General features: G+C 37.7%; 1 protein-coding gene across 2 annotated transcripts in view; it reads left to right on the top strand.

Moving 5' to 3' along the window:
• The first annotated feature begins 1,708 nt into the window (after nt 1-1,708).
• LOC138047007 (ribosomal protein S6 kinase beta-1-like) overlaps nt 1,709-18,546 on the top strand; it is a 27,678-nt gene continuing 10,840 nt past the window's right edge. For both annotated transcript variants that reach the window (XM_068893668.1, XM_068893667.1), the window contains exons 1-16: nt 1,709-1,925; nt 2,064-2,101; nt 2,196-2,304; nt 2,419-2,487; nt 5,500-5,571; nt 6,341-6,416; nt 7,489-7,546; nt 8,346-8,408; nt 8,552-8,589; nt 8,878-8,968; nt 12,721-12,811; nt 12,957-12,998; nt 15,599-15,664; nt 17,082-17,144; nt 17,274-17,351; nt 17,917-18,024. In XM_068893668.1, the coding sequence (XP_068749769.1) occupies nt 1,851-1,925; nt 2,064-2,101; nt 2,196-2,304; nt 2,419-2,487; nt 5,500-5,571; nt 6,341-6,416; nt 7,489-7,546; nt 8,346-8,408; nt 8,552-8,589; nt 8,878-8,968; nt 12,721-12,811; nt 12,957-12,998; nt 15,599-15,664; nt 17,082-17,144; nt 17,274-17,351; nt 17,917-18,024 (1,137 nt within the window). In that variant the 5' untranslated portion in view covers nt 1,709-1,850. The remainder of the gene's footprint in view (nt 1,926-2,063; nt 2,102-2,195; nt 2,305-2,418; nt 2,488-5,499; nt 5,572-6,340; nt 6,417-7,488; nt 7,547-8,345; nt 8,409-8,551; nt 8,590-8,877; nt 8,969-12,720; nt 12,812-12,956; nt 12,999-15,598; nt 15,665-17,081; nt 17,145-17,273; nt 17,352-17,916; nt 18,025-18,546) is intronic.

The following is an 18,546-nucleotide window of genomic DNA, read 5'->3' on the forward strand; positions in this document are numbered from 1 at the left end:
ATGCTGTAGCTTGTAAAGACTGTAAATACTCTTTACATGTAACATATATTTAGTGATTTTTTAAACACATTAATTCGGTCACACAAACTGCGAAACTTCATCTGCATGTTCATGTTCCTGTGCTCATCAAAGTTCCCTCGACTCATGGCTGTTTCTGCTAAAGGTGTCCTCATATACCACAAACCCTTTTGAGACTTTCTGAGACATCTCCGCCAAGCTGGTCTCTTTTTGCCGGAACGAATGATAGGACAGACCATAAACACTCTTTGCGAAGAGTGGGTGGTTCTTTGAAGAGTTGTGAAACGGGGCTTACTCCCGGGGGGGGGGGGGGGGGGCACTCCCTTTTATGGGCTATATAGGTATGTGCGGGTCTTAAAGGGTGTTAGCGTGTGTCACCTTAACCTTGCTTTTTTTGTCATGGTTTTTTAGCCGTTTTGGTCTGAAATAGGGTATCGATTTTGACCATTTTGGTCTGATGTATGTATGGTTTGTTCAGTCGAGTCTTGAATTAAATATATTTTTTAGAAGAACCTGATAGCAGCTTCTTCTTCATAATTAGGCGATAAGACCGTCAACAAAGCCCTTCTCAAGTTATTAAGGGGGTGGTACTTAACTACAGAAAGACATTGGTTGCTAAGAAAGCTTTTTAGTCAAAGAGCCCTGCAAAAAGGTTCCATGGATGGTTCTATGAAGTAACGTTTTCAATAGAAATGTAACATCACTTCAATCAGAACGCGCATGCACAACTAGTTCCAGTCCTCTGCCGTGCGTTTCAGTGTAAAACAGGTAAAAGCTCTCAGGAAACGAACGTCCCATCATTTTTCGTAAACTGTAGCATGGAATTTCTATTTCGACTAAAAATGGAACTGATATTTTGAAAAGTGTATCAAGGGAGGGCCTTATGACGTCATAATTATTTTGAGAAATGATTTCTTTTAAAATCCATGCTACAGATTTTGTGCTAGAATGTTCTCACACTTTTGCGTTAAATATTTGTGGAAAACATATTTAACTCGCTCAGTTTTTAGGCATCTACTGTTTTGGTCACGTGATTTACCAAATGTGGTTGTGATTTGAACCAGACAAAGAAATGTTAAATAGAAAACACTTGGCAAGAAAGGACAACTGTAGAGTTAAAGGAATTAGAGAAATGGCTATTTGAAGGAGTCCAGAGCAACGGTTTGGTAGGTAAGAGCCATCCCCCTTAAGCCAACCGTGTAACAGCTGAAATAGGTCTGAAAATAGGTCTGAAATAAGGTATCAAATTTTTGGTCAAGTCTGAAATAGGGTAGGGAAAATCGCAGATTTTGGCTTGAAATTGGGTAAGGGTTTCAGGAAGCGGACCGCACACCTCCACCAAATTTTTCTTTCCACCCCCCCCCCCCCCCCTATCCCGGGGCCCGGGCCTAACTCAAAGAAAGAACCACTTCCCTTGCGTACGAACCTTGACTAGCACTATGAATTTATAACTGAGTTTCAAAGCCTATTTACGGTCATCATACAAAAATCACGCGCCTTTGTTTACAGACGCCTCCAAAGGTTAACTGCACTGTTCACTCCTAATTTATGCACAAGTTCAAAGTTAAGAACATTTACGGTTAGAGAGGAAATGTGTAAACAAGTGATCCGTTGTAGCTCGTGTTCCCGACCTTGTTGGCCAAAAATAGTTCGAAGTCACGAACACACTTGACACGTGATTTACCGGCGTTTCACACCAATGAGAAAGCGCGAGGCAGCCATGAGCTCATTGTCTCAGGGAATGGAGAAAAAAGTTTTCGAAATTTTATCCCTGTTTTAGTTAACTTTCTCGGGAAGTTTTAAAGGTTTTTATAATTTTAATCATTGTAACAATGGCCGAAGTGTTTCCCTTAGATATCAACGATCAAATTGACGATGAAGATTTGAGCGACGATGAATTCGAAGAGGTAAGCTTATGTTTGAATGAGTGTAGTACAGTAAGTTGCGTTGTTATGAAATGGCTCGTAACGACGGAGTGAAAATTTAATTTGAATGCTTCCCTTTCGACGTAATAGATTATTAAAGGATAAATTTGTTTACGACAGGGACAATTATTTGACGAACCGATGGAAAACGACGAAAGGTGAAGTGCTAGTTCATTGATGAAGCGTCCTCTTCCTCCTTTGGAATCGTGATTCGTGATATCATTGAGTCACTTTTTTTTCTCTTTCGTTTAGCATGGAAACCCTGGCTATATCAGAAGAGACTGTTAATCCTAAAGACGAGAAAGTAGGCCCTGAGAGCTTCGAACTTCTGAAAGTTCTAGGAAAAGGTGGATATGGAAAGGTATTGCTACAAAGAAAAGTGGTCTTGATTTCGACTGCGTTACAAATTGGAGTAATATTTTGTAAGAAACCGGCAAAACAATCGTTTTGCTTTATACTTTCAACATTTGTTCAGGTTTTTCAGGTTCGTAAAGTAGACGGAAGGAACAAAGGGAAAATATTCGCAATGAAAGTCTTGAAAAAGGTACGTCAATGAATATAGGGGAGGTGATGTCGATTTGGTTATATAACATAACAATAGGATATCGTTAAAATTGTCAAAAATCTTAAGCTTTTATGGCTGGCCAGGATTTTGATAATGGCACTTTGATTGTTGATCTCTCACATTGTTTGGGTGATTTTTATTTTTAACAAGTTTTTTGAGTGTCGTATTTTCAAAACATTTTCAGCACGTACTGTACGTGCTCAATTTCATTGAAAAAATTAATGTTTATCACAAGAAGTGATTTAAGCTTTATGACAAGTGAGATGATTTGCATTCGTGGTAGTCGCCTCCTAAGGCCAAGGTGACTCCCATCATAAAAGACCTTTAATCGCGGGGGAGATTGTTGTTTGGGGCTACATGTTCAAATTTGTTTGGATAAGAAGGAGTTATAAGCAGTATCTTTAATTCGGAGATACATTTCGAATTCGTCTTTGATTTTTCAGTACTTTTTTAGCTTTCTATGGATGAGGGAAGGATTGATATTGTTTCTTAACCCATTGATCTCGATTGATGTAGTAGATGAAACTTTGTTGGTCATGTAAAAATGGCCTTTTGATCATGTATTAAGTATGACTGCAGATTTTATTGTCCTGAGCTTGTGTATTTGGTTAGTGTTGAAAAGTTTTTCAGCTGAGCATGCACAGAATGAGAATTCATTTTCATGTATTGTCCAATCTCAGGGATACTAATTACTCCAGGATAGTCAAGGATTCTACTCCAAATCTTATTAATTGCACTTTTATTATCATTAGTTTAAATTTATCATACAGTATTGCTCGCAGGTTTTTTGGTCCTATGTTCATCATTGCAATCAATCACCAATGAATATTAACGATGTTGGTAGTTGAGATTCCTTCAAAATCAAGAAGTAACAATAAAATATTATTACAGTTAATTGCCCTCATGTTTAGCTTTTACCTATTTGAGAAAACCTTTGGTTGCTTTTCTGAACTTCTCGCAAGTTGTACATTGAATGACATCCTCAAACTGTACTGGTTACTAGTCTTTTGGCTAGGGTACATGTGAATGTCAGCATGGCAGTAACAAGTTGCCAAGCTATAGAGTCACTTGCAATACAACATCTTGTTGTTAACACTTCATTGTTTTCGAAACATGCACACATGACATATCTAGCCACGCGTATTACTCCACAAAAATTATTGATTGCTTTTATGATAGAGGTTCTCTTTGTTTAGACTTGTTTTCAACACTTGTTCCATCTGCTTTTTGACTTCCTTCTTAACTCTCTCTATCACCCTTTTCACATCAATCTTATCACCTTATTATTATTATTAATATTATCATCAGTGCAATAATAAACAGGGCTGTCAATAAATTTGAAAGTAGAAGGCTTATAATTCAAAGAAGGTAGCCATGAAAGTGAGCTTTGCCCACTTGACTGAGGCAGAGATGCCAACCCTTTCAACTGGCGTAGTGAGCAGCGCAGCCACGCCCACGAGCGCCACAGGTGCAGGCCTCAAGGGGGTCTGGGGACATGCTCCCCCGGAATAATGTTTAAGATACGGCCTCTAAGATGCCATTTCCTGCATTTTGAGATCACAGTTAATGGCAAATAGTAGAGATTTTAATAGGCAGTGAAAGCTAAAGATATTGGCCCCCATCACATTTTTTGATAGCATTTGCTTGCATGGGGAATGTAGCATAAAAATAAAAATAGACAGGAGTTTGGTCAAGCTTTGCGCTTCATTTATTGACAATTTCAAGCTCGTTTCAATAAAAGAGAAACCAGACAGAATTGTAGCAAAAAAGACTGGTTAAACAAAGAAAACATGATCTTTCTTTGGTTAGGAAGAGTTACAAAAGCCGGGAGAATATTTAGCAAAAACGGGAGCCTGGGAATACTCGCCAAAAATGGGAGGTTTCCGGCCAAAACAGGAGGGTTGGAATCTCTGTTGAGGAAGGGAAAAATATTCTTTCTTCAGTGCGGACACCATGTTGTTTTGTCAGATTAGGCGCAAGATTGGAAACTATTCAGTTCCAGGCGTTCCACACCATTCGCACAAACGATTTTGTTCGTAATCCTGTGGGACGTAAAAGAACCCACACACTATTCGTAAAGAGTAGGGCATGGAGCTCCCGGTGTTGTGGTCAGGCCTCATTTCATTCATCCATGTGCTGGGTGAGATCGCTAATGGACTGCCAGCGTCGCCTGTATATGCTGATGTCCGATCTCACCCATAGATCACTTGCTTATAAAGCGCATTTGAAGATGTTAATAGAAAATGCACTATATAAATTCATTACCATTACCATTACCATTGTTTAATCTTCGTAAAATATGTCATCAATTCGGATGATGTTTTGAAGGTTTCTTCAATTTAATTCAACAACTGCAAGATTTTTCATCTGGACTGGTGATAAAACGAGATGAAAGTAGCCGGCTGAAGATCGCTTACTAGCCAGTGGTTTTGGCCGGCTACCTTACCTTATTGACTGCCCTTAATAAATATTTGAAAGATATTGTGCATGAAATGGAAACTCAGAAAAATCCTAGCCCCTGATGGGATTTGAACCTATGCACCTCTGTGATCTGGTCGGTTCGGATGCTCTAACCACTGAGCTATTGGAGACTGTGGTAAGGGTGAAATGTGGGTATAGACTATGACTGCATCATGCAGTCACATAGTCAAATTTCAAATAACCACAAATGACTGATTACTGCATTGTGCAGTCACATTAAGGCATATCGGCAATAACACCTTGCTAACTTCATCATGCAGTCACATTAAGGGCTACATGTATCAATGATGCAACCAACCATCTAAGCGAGTAATGTGAGAAATACATGAAAGATACTGTGCATCAAATGGAAGCTCAGAAAAATCCCCGCCCCCCTTCAAGTATCTTGGGACATTGTTGTGTGAAATTCTCTGATCTTACATTGCAGATTTTTAATTGGCATTCTTTGGAGTTAAAGGGTCTATGGGATTGTAATGATTCTCAAATGAATTTTTTTGATTTCAATTCAAGGCAGCTATCATAAGAAGTCATAAAGATACAGCACACACAAAAGCTGAAAGAAATATCTTAGAAGCTGTAAAGGTTTGTCTTGAGAAGCCATTGAAAATGAAATCTTAAGCTGTAATGTGACAATCCTCATTTTACTCAGCTATAGACCTGAAAGGAGTAAACTTGATCCTGAGGAAAGGGCAGTATTTGTTCTTTCACTGACCTCTTAATCCTTAAAGCCTTGAGGGGGCTCCCATTGTCGATAAAAATCCTCTTGCTGAAGACAGAGTAAAATCTGTAAGTCAGGGCTTGAAGTTAACAAAAAAATCCAGTCGCAATTTTGCAACAAGATACGAAAATTTAGTCGCAACTTCTCAAATTCTAGTCCCAAGATTGTCGAAAATCGTCGCTTTGCATTGTGTTGTCAGCAGTGTAGCAAAACAAAATATGAACCCACAATACTTACCTTTAAACAAACCGCTGAAAATGGCGAATGATATCGAAGAAATGGGGATGTGCACATAACATCGCAGCGAAATTACGCGACAATTGCACTATCTGCAGATTGAAAGAAATTTCACGGCGAGAAACAAAACAATTTTGTCATTTCTTTATTAATTTTAGCCAAAGTTTCAGAAAAGTGGCAACTGCTACTTCTCCAGATATTTTAGTCGCAAAGAGAAAAAATTCAGTCGCAGATCGCAATTTCAAGCCCTGTAAGTGGCACTTTTGGGGCTTAAAGGGTAAATAATGAATAACTGTAAGAAAAATTTGAACACTAAACAGTTTTCCTCTTTGTTGCATACCTCGGACTGGGTAAAGCAAACTAAGAATAATGTTAACCTTGTGTTTTTCTTTTTAGCATCCATTTATTGTTGATTTAATATATGCTTTTCAAACCGGAGGGAAACTTTATCTCATTCTGGAGTATCTCAGTGGTAAGTGCACTTGTAATCCTCTATCCTATTGAGCACTTTCTAGTTGCAAACAATCCTACTGTTATAATTAATTTTTTTCCATATTTTTTGTCCCATATCAGTGGCTGCTAGTGGTCTGTTGTTGGGTTTGTCTTTTGTCTTTTGTCTTTCACATTCATAACAGTTCTTTCGTCGCCTCTGTAAGCAATAATAGTCAGTGGATGTTATAAGGCTGTAAAATAGGTATCATCACAGTGATGACAGGTGTCTTGTTTGGACATGTTGAGGTCATTGTAGGTACATGAATTCCATTTTGTACATGTAGTTGTTCTTGAAGGTGTTGACTGGGTACTGTCTGAAGAGGCTGTCTGGTGAATCACTGTCTGGTGATCCTATAAGGATCCTTGTAGTTCACTTGAAGTACACAGAAATGGGTTATCAACTGGGTTTATGTGGTAAATTTGAAAGCTGATGACTTCTTTCAAGCCTTAGGTCTTTGTTAGAGCAATTTAGGGAATTATCCAGGCTCTTAGTGTTTTCTTTATAGTGAAAGATGGAGCTATGCTGTTGGTCGGGATATATAGCAATGTGGATGTTGAGAACAAATTAGTTGAAAGAAAAGCATTTGTTAATTCCGTTGGGAGTGAGGGAGCTGATTTGAAAAATACTTGCAGTCACATAGACACTCCCATACCCGTTCTGATGCAGCACCACAGTTTATTTAGAGACTAAACCGCTTTACCCTTGTAGCCATAGCTTTGTGAGATGTGTGGTCAGCTTAGCTTATAATTATTAACAGTCATTATCATTCTTGGAAGATTTTGTTGGGTAATCTAGTTCTATTTAAAGTGGGAGAGGCTCATAAAGCGCCTTAACACATTAAAAGACAATTTTTGCTACATGTAGTTAGTTGTCAATAAAGGTCTCTGCAGCCCAGAGTTTTTGTTGGAATTGTTTGTGGTTTGGGTATGGCAGTTATTTAAAGTGGTTGGACAGTTTGTGTTATCTTAGCTATATCTTGTAATAATACATTCTTGTCTGTAAAGAATTCTATTAAACTAAAGCAAAAATGAATGATCCTTGTCATTTCAAGGTGGAGAGCTCTTCATGCATTTAGAGAGAGAAGGAATTTTCATGGAGGACACTGCTTGGTGAGGACTCTATTAATACCATAAACACCTGCAGATAAGCCGCATCTTTTTTCCAAGAATCATTGCTAGAAATTGGGGGTACAGCTCATCTGCGGGATGTTTTAAAAAGGCTGCTTCCATTGTCCTGTTTTCCATCTTTGCATCCAATCAAATGCCTGGCTACTAAGCTATGAATGTTCCACTCACGTTCTTGTTCTAACGCATAAATCTATGGAAAAACTGTGTTGAGTGAAGAAATTCCTGTCAACAAATACCAGAAAAATATCAATCATATGTCAAAGTTGGTAGAAACGATTTTTATTATAATTATGCTAAAATTGTGGGTAAGACTTTGAAGTATTTTCGGTTTCAATGTTTAATAATAGTGAATTTACATTTGATGAACAGTGGATGAAGACTTCTAAAGCCTCGACTTTGGATTTCTTTTGATTTCTTTCAAAAAACCTTTTTTTCCAAAATTTAACCTGCTGTATTCAGGGTGAGGCTTACATGTATCTGCAGGTGTTTACGGTAACTACAAATTTGTTGGGTTGTTATTTTTTTGTATGTATTATCAGGTATTTTTTTATTCTGAAGCTGCTGTTTACCCTTGATTAGCCCATGAAGATGTTTCGTGTAATAAGTGCTTCTATCCTGCCTTGCAGGCTACTTTTTCACTGTGGCATGGTAACAGGTTAACCAATAGGCCAGGGAACTCCCGCGTTTAATTTTTTTGTTGTAAGACCTTCCATGCAGACCACCACATTGAAAATGACAAAACCGAACTAACACTAACCCCAGAATTATACTTTTTAAACAGTTTCTACTTGGCTGAAATTGTATTAGCAATGGAACATCTTCATAATCAAGGAATTATTTATAGGTAAGCAGTAAATGCAAGTTTGAGATCATTTTAAACTTCTTTGGGGATTTTGCAAGAACATTGTACATGTAAATGGCCTTATTACACATTTACAATAACCATCATAGTGTCTCACATAAGATATGATGATGATTTCTTTGCAGAGATCTGAAGCCTGAAAACATTCTTTTGGATACACATGGTAAAATATAAAGTTGACGTTCATTGACTGTACATCCTTTTCATCCTTCCTGCATGGATAGAATGGTCATTCTTCCTGTGCACATACCTATACTCCGTGGCATGTGGGAGTTTTTAACCCACCGACTCTTGAACTGCCTCCCATTGGCGAGTAAAGCTGTCTGGCATTAGACAAACTAAAATAATTATATTTAAGTCTTACTCCTAGAAGTCAATGGGTTAATCTTTCTGGATTTATGTTCAGATTTATCACGAGACTCTGCAAATGCCTTGCCATTTCTTTTCACAGGTCATGTAGTGCTAACAGATTTTGGTTTGTGTAAGGAGGCAGTCTTCGAAAACAGCTTAACTCATACTTTCTGTGGAACTATTGAATACATGTAAGTGAATAGATAATGAATGTGTGCAAAATAGGTTGAAGAATTCTCTGAAAGGTTGCTAAATGGAAATTTAGTGAATCTTGTATCGTTAAAAGACATAACTTTCTTTCAATAATTTTATTACCATATGTTGTGGTATCAAGGTCACAAAAAAGTGATGCTGTGGAAGGAAATAACCCTTGTCTTTGAGCAACCACATCAGTACCGGTATTGGTATAATTTTGGATTATTTTGAATTTTTTTTTTTTTTTACTATCCAAACTGTTTTTGTAACTCTGATGACGTCTGGTTAATAGCCAAGCGGAGCACCATAGGGAGCCATGAGTTGCTTTTCTCATGGTAATCATGACTATCGATATTTCTTGTGGGGACATATGCATGATGAAGTTGCCCAATAAGTTAATAATATCCTATTATTACATGTATATGGCTTTGTCTCACAGGGACTGGGAACTACCAAGTTCCCGAATTTGATTGGCTGAAATCCATATTGACCGCAGTCTAGATTTTCCCATCTAGACCGGTAATGTTTTGCGGTGAAAAGATGCAAACTAAAATGCAAAAATATTGAGTATTCTTCTACCAATATTTATTTATGGAAGTGCCAAACAGCATGATGACAAAAGAGAGGATGGCGAGCAAACTTTGACATAATTAATAAATTCAGCTCAGTCAAGACCTCGGTCAAGATTCTCCCATACAAACCTCCTGCTCGGTTAATGAGAGCTAAATAATAATAATAATACTAATAATAATGATGATAATAATAATAATAATAATAATAATAATAATAATAATAATAATAATAATAGTAATAAGATGCAAACAACTTCCAGTGATGTCAAGTGTAGGTTATGCACCAAAGCACCAGAAAGCATTCCTCATGTTTTATCTTGGTGCTCAGTATTGTTGCAGAATCAGTACCTATCCCACCATTAGAGGGCTCTGAACATCCTATTTTTTGGGATCATCCATGGGCTAGATCTTATAGAGAGAGTACCACATTGGTATTCACTGATCCAACTCAAGCCCGTGTACAGAGTTGGACGATGCACAGGCCTTTTAGATATACTAGTGTTTGCTGAGCACCAAGAGTTGAGTTATGGAATTGCTAGGTAGTAGAAGCAAAGATGTGCTGAGGAACATGCTAAAAACAGTGTTGTCAAGCACACTGAATATTGCACCGAGCGTTCAAGGTTGCAATGTGATGGCAAAGCGAAAGAGTAAATGAACTGTATGGTAGGATATGCATAAGCCATACTTTGGGATGTAAATAATTTTAATTTATTTTATGGCTTTTAGCTTTTCCTCTTTTTTTGAAGTGTTTTCTTTTTAGTCAAGTTTCACTTTGCACTGCTCACAGGCTACGCTGTGCACCCTGTGTGGCATTTTAATGTAGCATACAGATGCTTTTACTGCATATAATAGTAATAATAATAATAATAATGATAATAATAATAATAATAATAATAATAATAATAATAATATAATAATAATAATAATCAATACCCAAAACATGGCGGCCATTTACAGCGTACATCTTTGATATTGGACATCTATGTTATGGTGAATTGATACCTGTCAAAACCAGGTATCTGCTGACCAGTTTCACATGACCATATTGCAGGCTCAAGTTTAGAGCTCACAAGGTCAGCTTTTTATAAAAAAAATTTAAGCGCTGACCGGGTACCGGTTTTTGATTGGATCGCAGGCTCAAGCCAAGTTAACTTATTGTGAGAATAAAAAATAGGTACGCATTGCGTACAAAAGTAAAGGAATATTGATACACAGTTTTTAAGGAAGAGCACAAGGAATTTTTTACGAATAGTTGATCAAGAATTAAAAAATTGCCCTCAGCAACAAAAGTTGCAACATGAAAACAACATAAAATTTGTGCTGCGAATATAAAAGTTACCATCAGCGAAAAACGCTTTGGAAGATTTTTGCTATGTTTGATTTTTCTATTCTTTTGGCGGCACAAGTAAATCGCAAAATCGAAAGTGACATCGATTTCAGCGGCTGCTGTGATAAGTTACCTTGCATGTTACTAACAACTGGATACATCTGTGGCAAAATGACGGCAAGACGTCGGATTGTAGTTTTGTTAATTAATTTTTTTTTCCTTTCAAGTGTTATTAAGTCGACAAGAAATGTGCGAATTGAACACAAAGATCACAATTGTCTAATTCTTGAGGTTGACCATTGTTTCTGCAAGTCAAAAATTCACTCTCCTAGGCGAGGTTATTTATCACCAGGTAATTCCATTGTTTTAGAAATAGAAACTGCTTTATTATTCATCAGTGTCACAAATTCTTGCGGATTTTGGGGCTCATTTGTTGAAATTTAAGCATGCTTCCAACAGACCTGTTTATTTTCGTGTTTCACCCAGTTATTTTCCGGTGGGGCTGTTAAATGTTTTTCCTCTCACTTAACACACAAGCGGCTTCCGCTTTTTTATTTTTCATACAGATATGAATTTTCTTTAAGAAAAGTGGACCGAAAATCAAAAATTGCGTGAATAAATTAAATGAGAAGAAAGAGGCTGTCAGTGAAATCAACAGACGCAGACTAGCCAATGTAATCTACGTGTTTACCTATCAGCAAAATTTAAGTAGTGTTGCTGGTTCAAACCAACAGTGAACATGCTCTTACACATGATGACTAAAAGATTTAATTAGATATTTGAAAACTAAGTTGTGATGTTTTAATGTTTCGTTTAATTCAGAAGAGCTCATCTTTTCTATCACTGCTAAAAATTTTTGAGTGAAGCGTCGTGGGAATCTCAACACAAACATGCCAATGAAATCTACATTTTTTTGCTCATCGATCGCAATGATAAGATAAAAATAGTTTTCTTCTGTTTTTCTTTCCGTTGCAATGCAGACAGAGAAGTTGACCCGGTCTTGTAAGAGTAAAAATATTATGGTCGAATGGTGAATTTTTTTTCTTGTTTATTTAACCTGCAGAATGTCTGTAGAATGTGAGCTTGCGTGAACGTAGAAGTGAAAAAAGAATGATTTTGATTGAAGACATTTAAGAATTTAAATGTCTGTTAATAGACCATTTTACAGTTGTGGCTAAGTTACCAGGCCTAACAATAGAAGCGAGGCTGCCGGTGACCCTGTTTGGATACAAACATTCATGCTTTTGTAATGTTAATATGGACTAATTAGCGTTACAACAACACAATTTACATGATAAAAGCAGTGAGGTCTGTATCAATGCAAGGTCACCGGCAGCCTCGCAGCCATTCATAGGCTTGGTCGCTGAGCAAACAACTGTAAAATGGCCTATTTGACAATAACTCTCTTTTCATTAAGAAAATTAAGAAAGGAAAAAGGCGGCAAGTACATGTAGGCCACAAACAAACATCAATAATTGTTGTAATTCAAGAAAACCGAACACGAGTTTGATAATTCATGCACGTGCTGAACACCTACAAATCTTACACTCACTCACTCACTCACTCTCTCAGACAGCCCCAATGTCAATATGGTAGTGCACTTAGTACAATAACCTAGGAGCTCCGCTTTTAGGTTTGGCTAAATCTATATGATGCTTTTGACTGTACCAATAAAACTGTGTTTTATTAAAATGTACTCCACTCCACTCTGTACTCTTTACTCTTGTTTCCAAACTTACAATATGCATGTATGTTTATCTTGTTCTTTGCACTTTGAATTTATATACATGTACAGTATATGAACTTGTTTGTGAACCGTGTTTTTGTAACAAGTGTTTTTTAATATAAGGGCACCTGAGATTCTGACTCGCAGTGGCCATGGCAAGGCAGTGGATTGGTGGAGTCTAGGTGCACTTATGTATGACATGCTAACAGGAAGTGTAAGTTTAAAAATGATTTAGCCAATAAAACACTAAATTGCTGATGACTGTTGCCTGAACTGGCCCCGTTTGATGAGTAAAATTATCGGTCATTGAAAGCTTGCAGCAACCAAACCTCTTGATATTCGTTGTATTTAATTTTCAGCCTCCTTTCTGTGGAGACAGCAGAAAGAAGACAATTGATAAGGTAACCTGTTACAAGTTTAAAATTGGTGGTTCTTTGCTGATGTTATGTCTGTAATATTGTTGGTAAGAAAAACAAAAGTACATCGCAGATCCAGGAATGGGTACTGATTTAAGGGATGGTCTTGTCTTTACCTCATTATGAGGCCTACCTATGCTCCTTGGTGCTCTTGTTTGTTTATCCTTTTATAGTTTCAACTTCTGATTCACACTCTGTTCTCTTTGCCTTGAGCAATCAGTTTGATTCTAAGAGTAGAGTCTTTGCTCTGCTAGGGAACATGATGGACAGGTGATGAGTTGAAATTTCTTTGATAGTGATCCTCCATTCAGTAGAGCAAGAGGTGGGACCTACTTTCTCTAGGAGATATTTGGCTTTACCATTCACATTTTATGACAAGTCTCCTGCAAACCTGTTCAATGTTCCAAGCAACATGTGTTAATGAACTCTTGGAACCTTGTGGCAAAGAAGGTTGCTTGATGTTTTATTCTAGTTCTGTTAGGAACTCCATTTTATGCAAGATTGGCTTTCAGCTTCTTAACAACTTCCTCAGCTGTCTTGTTGGTTTATCTGTTCACTTCAAAGAAATTTGAATGATAATCAACAGTGACTGAACTCTGTACCATTCAGATGTAAAGATAAACTATGATGTTCTTCACATTATTTGATATCCTTGTTCATACCAGACCAGTAGACTACTTCTCTTGCTTCTCTTAGCTAGCCTTGGATACCAACTTGACTGCAATGCATCTTAGCCTTAGTTTCATCATCCATACCAGCAGGGATTACTAGGCTTTCACCTTGTAAGACAAGTCCATTCTGTAACAACAGCTCTTCCTGGAAGGGGAAATAATATCTGACTTGAGCTGACATCTCAGCCTCGTTGGTTGTTTATCCTTCTCTGATTATTGTCTTTACCTGCCTATCTCAGGGTTAAGCATCCGATAATGACATTTTTGTGTTGCTTCTGATACTGCAAAGTATTGTATCACATTGATGCCCTCTCACTGTCTTTTTATGTTGCTTCTCATACACACACAGCATCTTCTCCTGTGTCCAGCAGTGTGCTCTTCTGCTCTCTAAATGCGTGACTTAGTGCTTTCAGTTTTGTTCTCTGGTAGGACACTAGGAGGTCATCCTAAGCAACATCCACTGGAAGAGTTTAGGAGTCCCAGAGTCTTTTTCAGGAAAGTGCTCTCCAGGGGTTCATGGTCAGTTTGGATACATGCAGCGTTTAAAACGTCCAACTCAAAAGAGAACTGTGATTCCTTCTCAATTTGCGTATACGACTGTAAGTTGTTTTGGTCTTAGATACATAGGCCAAAGGGTAGCTCCTAAGCTCCTTACTCATAAGCATCAAGTTGCAGTTCTATGTCTTTTGGGTCAAAAGACGCGTGGACAGGGGCAGCCTAAAGGATCTCCTTGACTTGTGTAATACTTTGTCCTTGCACTTGCTCATCCCAGTGGAATCAATTTCCTTCTTCCATTAAGTCTCTCTTCGGGGCCTGTAGTTCACCATGCTGAGGAATTCTTTTAGATCATGCTTGCCAATATGTGTTGACATTTCTCTGATGACTTGAACCTTGTCATGATCAGGCTTGATGCAATCTTGCCATAAAAATATTATTGTTTCCCATAAAGTTCACCTTATTTCTGTGCTTTCCCCTCGTTCAGCTTGATGCCTTTAGTGTGACAGTAGTCAAACAATGCTCTAAGCTTAAGCTTTGCATCGTGGTCAGACAGGGCTCTCACTTGGATTTCTCCAACACCAAAAATGAAATGTTCGCTTAACTCCAGGGAGATCTTCTAGGGCATGTTCCAGCCTCTGAAACTCTTTTAAGGTGGGTAAAAAACCAAATGGCATGCAAGTCCATTGGAGTCTTCTCCAAGGGTACCTAAGGCATTCACAAGTGGCAGTAACAGATTGTCAATCACTGGCAGGAGGTGATGGTTTCTCACTATTGCTTTATCAAGGAGCTTCAGGGTGAAACATACATGTAGCTTTATCTTCCCATTTTTCTTCTTAACAGTTACCATGGAGGGAATCCATTGTGTTGGAACATTTATTGATTGTTAGATGCCTGTCTGCACTAAGTGTTCCAGCTCTCATATTAATTAAGGGCTTCCTTACTGCAAAAGAGACTTTCTCATTGGGACTGCCCTTAATGGTCCTTAATTACAAATCTCAAGGTGACGCTTTTTCTCTACAATGGGGGACAAAGCTCCTTGGAACAGTCAAGGAAATGCCAACAAAATAACACTGTTTGTGTAAATCAAGTGAGAAAACCCTATTTTGCTGTAACTGGGGTGTGTTCACTATCCCTCCCTCTTTCCCCTCCTACAATGTTGTTAAAAGGAAGCAGTTAGGACATTTGGGGCATACGGCACACATAATTCAACATTGCCTTGGGGGAGGGGGCGAGGTGGTAAGGGCGGAGTGCATAGCTGTATGTTCATGGTGCAAAATGTCCCAAGAAGTTTACCCACTGTTGTAGTTTCCCTTCTCTTGAGTGATATCTTCTAATATGCTCTCTAAATCTTGTTGTGGAGGAGTTTTACATGAGAGAGGCAGTCATAATCATATAACCGTTTTTTTTCTGTTGCAGATTTTGAAAGGGAAGCTGGTTCTTCCTCCTTACCTCAGTGTAGAAGCGAAGGAGTTTCTCAGAAAAGTGAGTATTTTGCACTCACTTGAGTCCCACAATGACTTGTGTAAGTGGTAATATTATTCTTTATTGCTGAGGAATCCCTCACAAAGCTTTGACCTCTTGATTGAACCCATAACATTTTGCTGCAAACAGTAGCTTCTGTGTCAATCATACTGCCAAATTAATGTCTTATGGGTCTGATTTTAGAGCTGGTAGTTTTCAGTTAATTGTTGATTGTTGTTATTTTCGATTAAATTGTGGGTGAGGTACAGAATCTGTTTTTCTTACACTGCTGCTTGTTAAGGGTAAGTTGGCCTAGTAGGGACATCAAGTCCTTTGCAGGTGAATTTTTAACTAACTAACTAACTAACTAACTAACTAACTAACTAATTAACTAACTAACTAAAATTATAATAGAGTACTGTATACCTAACAAATTAAGATAAATGTACAAACCCGGGTCCAGTTGCTCAAAGCCCGGTTAAGTTAACCCTGTGTTATTGTGAATTTTGACTCTAGTTTATTTAAAGAATCAATAGAGATTTGCCAAAAGATTCTTGCCCTTCAGTTGTGAATTCCGCTTTCCTTTACTTTGAGCATAAAATAACTTTTTGGGAGCACTTTCAGACAGCGAAAGTAAAACCTTGATTTATTTTTAATCATGGTTTAGTGTTAATTGGCTTTTGAACAACTGGGCCTTGTGCATTAGCAGATAATCTTAAATAGTTTTTAGTTCTCATATTTATCAGAGATTTTTCTCTTATTTATGTGGAGGCTACTGCTTTCCTTGATTTCCTGTGATTCCTTAGTACTCTAAATTACCTTTGTATTATTTTAAGCCAACAGTATGTACAGGTACCCTCACTGTGGAAACCTGCACCAATAATTTATATATTTTGTAATTTAAGATAAAATACCAAGAACATCTTGACTCCTTGTCTAAATTTGTTAAATCCAAGTCTGGATGTTGCTGAAACATCACTAAATAATATTGGTTTTTGTAAATATTGAGAGCACTTAAAAACACAGTTTTTAGGAGATTATTGTTATTGTCCATTTTGAGATTAAGAGAGATGTTCAAAGAACCTGGCTATTGAATAGAGAGCCTTAGCTAAGGCACTAAAGCAGTGTCGAAAGAGGTTTACTCGTTGTTCAGACCACTTGTCTCTTTTATCCCTCCTCTCTCCAGTTGCATGGTCATAAATAGTGTAACATTTTGCTGGAACAGCATGTAAATCACATCCAAGCTAATAATAACCAACCTCCCCCTCCTCCCTTTCTTCAATGTTGCATTTACAGGTTGGTTTTTGCACTCAAACCCAGAAACATTAGCATTGAAGGGTGAGAGGGGGGCAAATTTCTGTATGTGTTACAACATTTGTGCTCGAGACTGTAGGTACAATTATTGAGGTCTAATTCCTGTTGTTCCACTCCCTTTCAGTTGTTAAAGCGTCACCCTCAAGCCAGACTAGGAGGTGGAAATGATGGCACAAAACCAATCAAGGTACAGACCTGTGAAATGAATTTACAGTAGGCTTGCTGTGGGGCCATCTAGGTGCACATAGTTATCTCTTTTATTTTTCACATTGATACTGTATGATACGCAAACAGTGAATCCTCTTTTGTCTTGCAGTCACATCCTTTCTTCCGTTCAATCAAATGGGATGATCTTTATTGCAAGAGAGTAGAACCCCCATTTAAGCCAAATATTGTAAGTTTGAGTAATGTTTGCATACATGTACTTCCACAGCAATCCTACAGGAAAATTAACTCTTAGACACAGATGAGGGCCCTGTGTCTGCCCCCAATAATCTCAACAGGAAGCCCCTGGCACACACTGTCTTGAATTAAACTTGGCCTAAATTTCATATACACAGTATTTCACCACATACATGTATAATGATTTTATCACGTCATTGACACACTTTGCTAATACTGTGTGCATTTACCATCTCATTCTGCCCTCCTCCTCTTTCCCCCACTGACATTGTTGGTGTGTGTCAGCAGGCGACATCAAATTTCTATTTGCACACTTGACATTGAATGAGGTAAAAGTGGGAAGGGTGCAAAGAATGTTTTTCTTTTTTTTGGGGGGGGGGGGGGGAAGGGGCGCACAACATGTTTGGTGTTGTATAGTTATGTGAAAAATGCTTGATTTCCCTGATCGGTTTGTCTAGAATTGTAGTTCAATATTACATTTGTTTAAACCAGCTTACTCACAAGGAATACCGGTAATCACAATTATCAACACTTGTTTGTTTTTTTTTTTTCTGCAGACTGGTGATGATGATGTCAGTCAATTTGACAGCAAATTCACAAAACAAACACCTGTTGATTCTCCAGTGGACTCAATGTTGAGTGAGAGTGCAGATAAAATTTTTCAGGTTATAAGTAATTGTATTTCTTTACATTCTTGGGTGTCAAGATTTTGTCACAGTGGTAATTTTGATGGATGTTTTCCTAAATTAAAAAAAAAATTAAAAAGAACAAAAATTATGTATGTTAGCTTACATTATTAATGGGACTTAGCTGGATTGGATTTCAAGTCTCTGCAAACGATGTGAATGAATTTTGATAGGGAGTAAAGCTAAACAATCAAGTCTGGCACAAACTGGAGCCTTTGAAACTGCATATTGCAATCTCATTTTTTCAGCCCTTGTATGGAATAAAAAATTGTTTTAGTGCATGAGTTTTGTTTTAGGGTGTATTCCATTGACTGTATTCTGGAATAGGAATTCATGGACTAAAAGTTAGAAATCCTTTGTTTTTGCAGAGAGATTCACATTAAAATTGTCAAACACCTGTTAAATTTTAACATACGTTAGTTTATTATCCTTGTTGCTTCAAAACACCAGACATACGTATTGTTATTCTTATTCCGGAATAGGGTCAATCGAACACACCCA

The sequence above is a fragment of the Montipora capricornis genome, chromosome 4, assembly GCF_036669925.1.
Source record: "Montipora capricornis isolate CH-2021 chromosome 4, ASM3666992v2, whole genome shotgun sequence".
NCBI lineage: Eukaryota > Metazoa > Cnidaria > Anthozoa > Scleractinia > Acroporidae > Montipora > Montipora capricornis.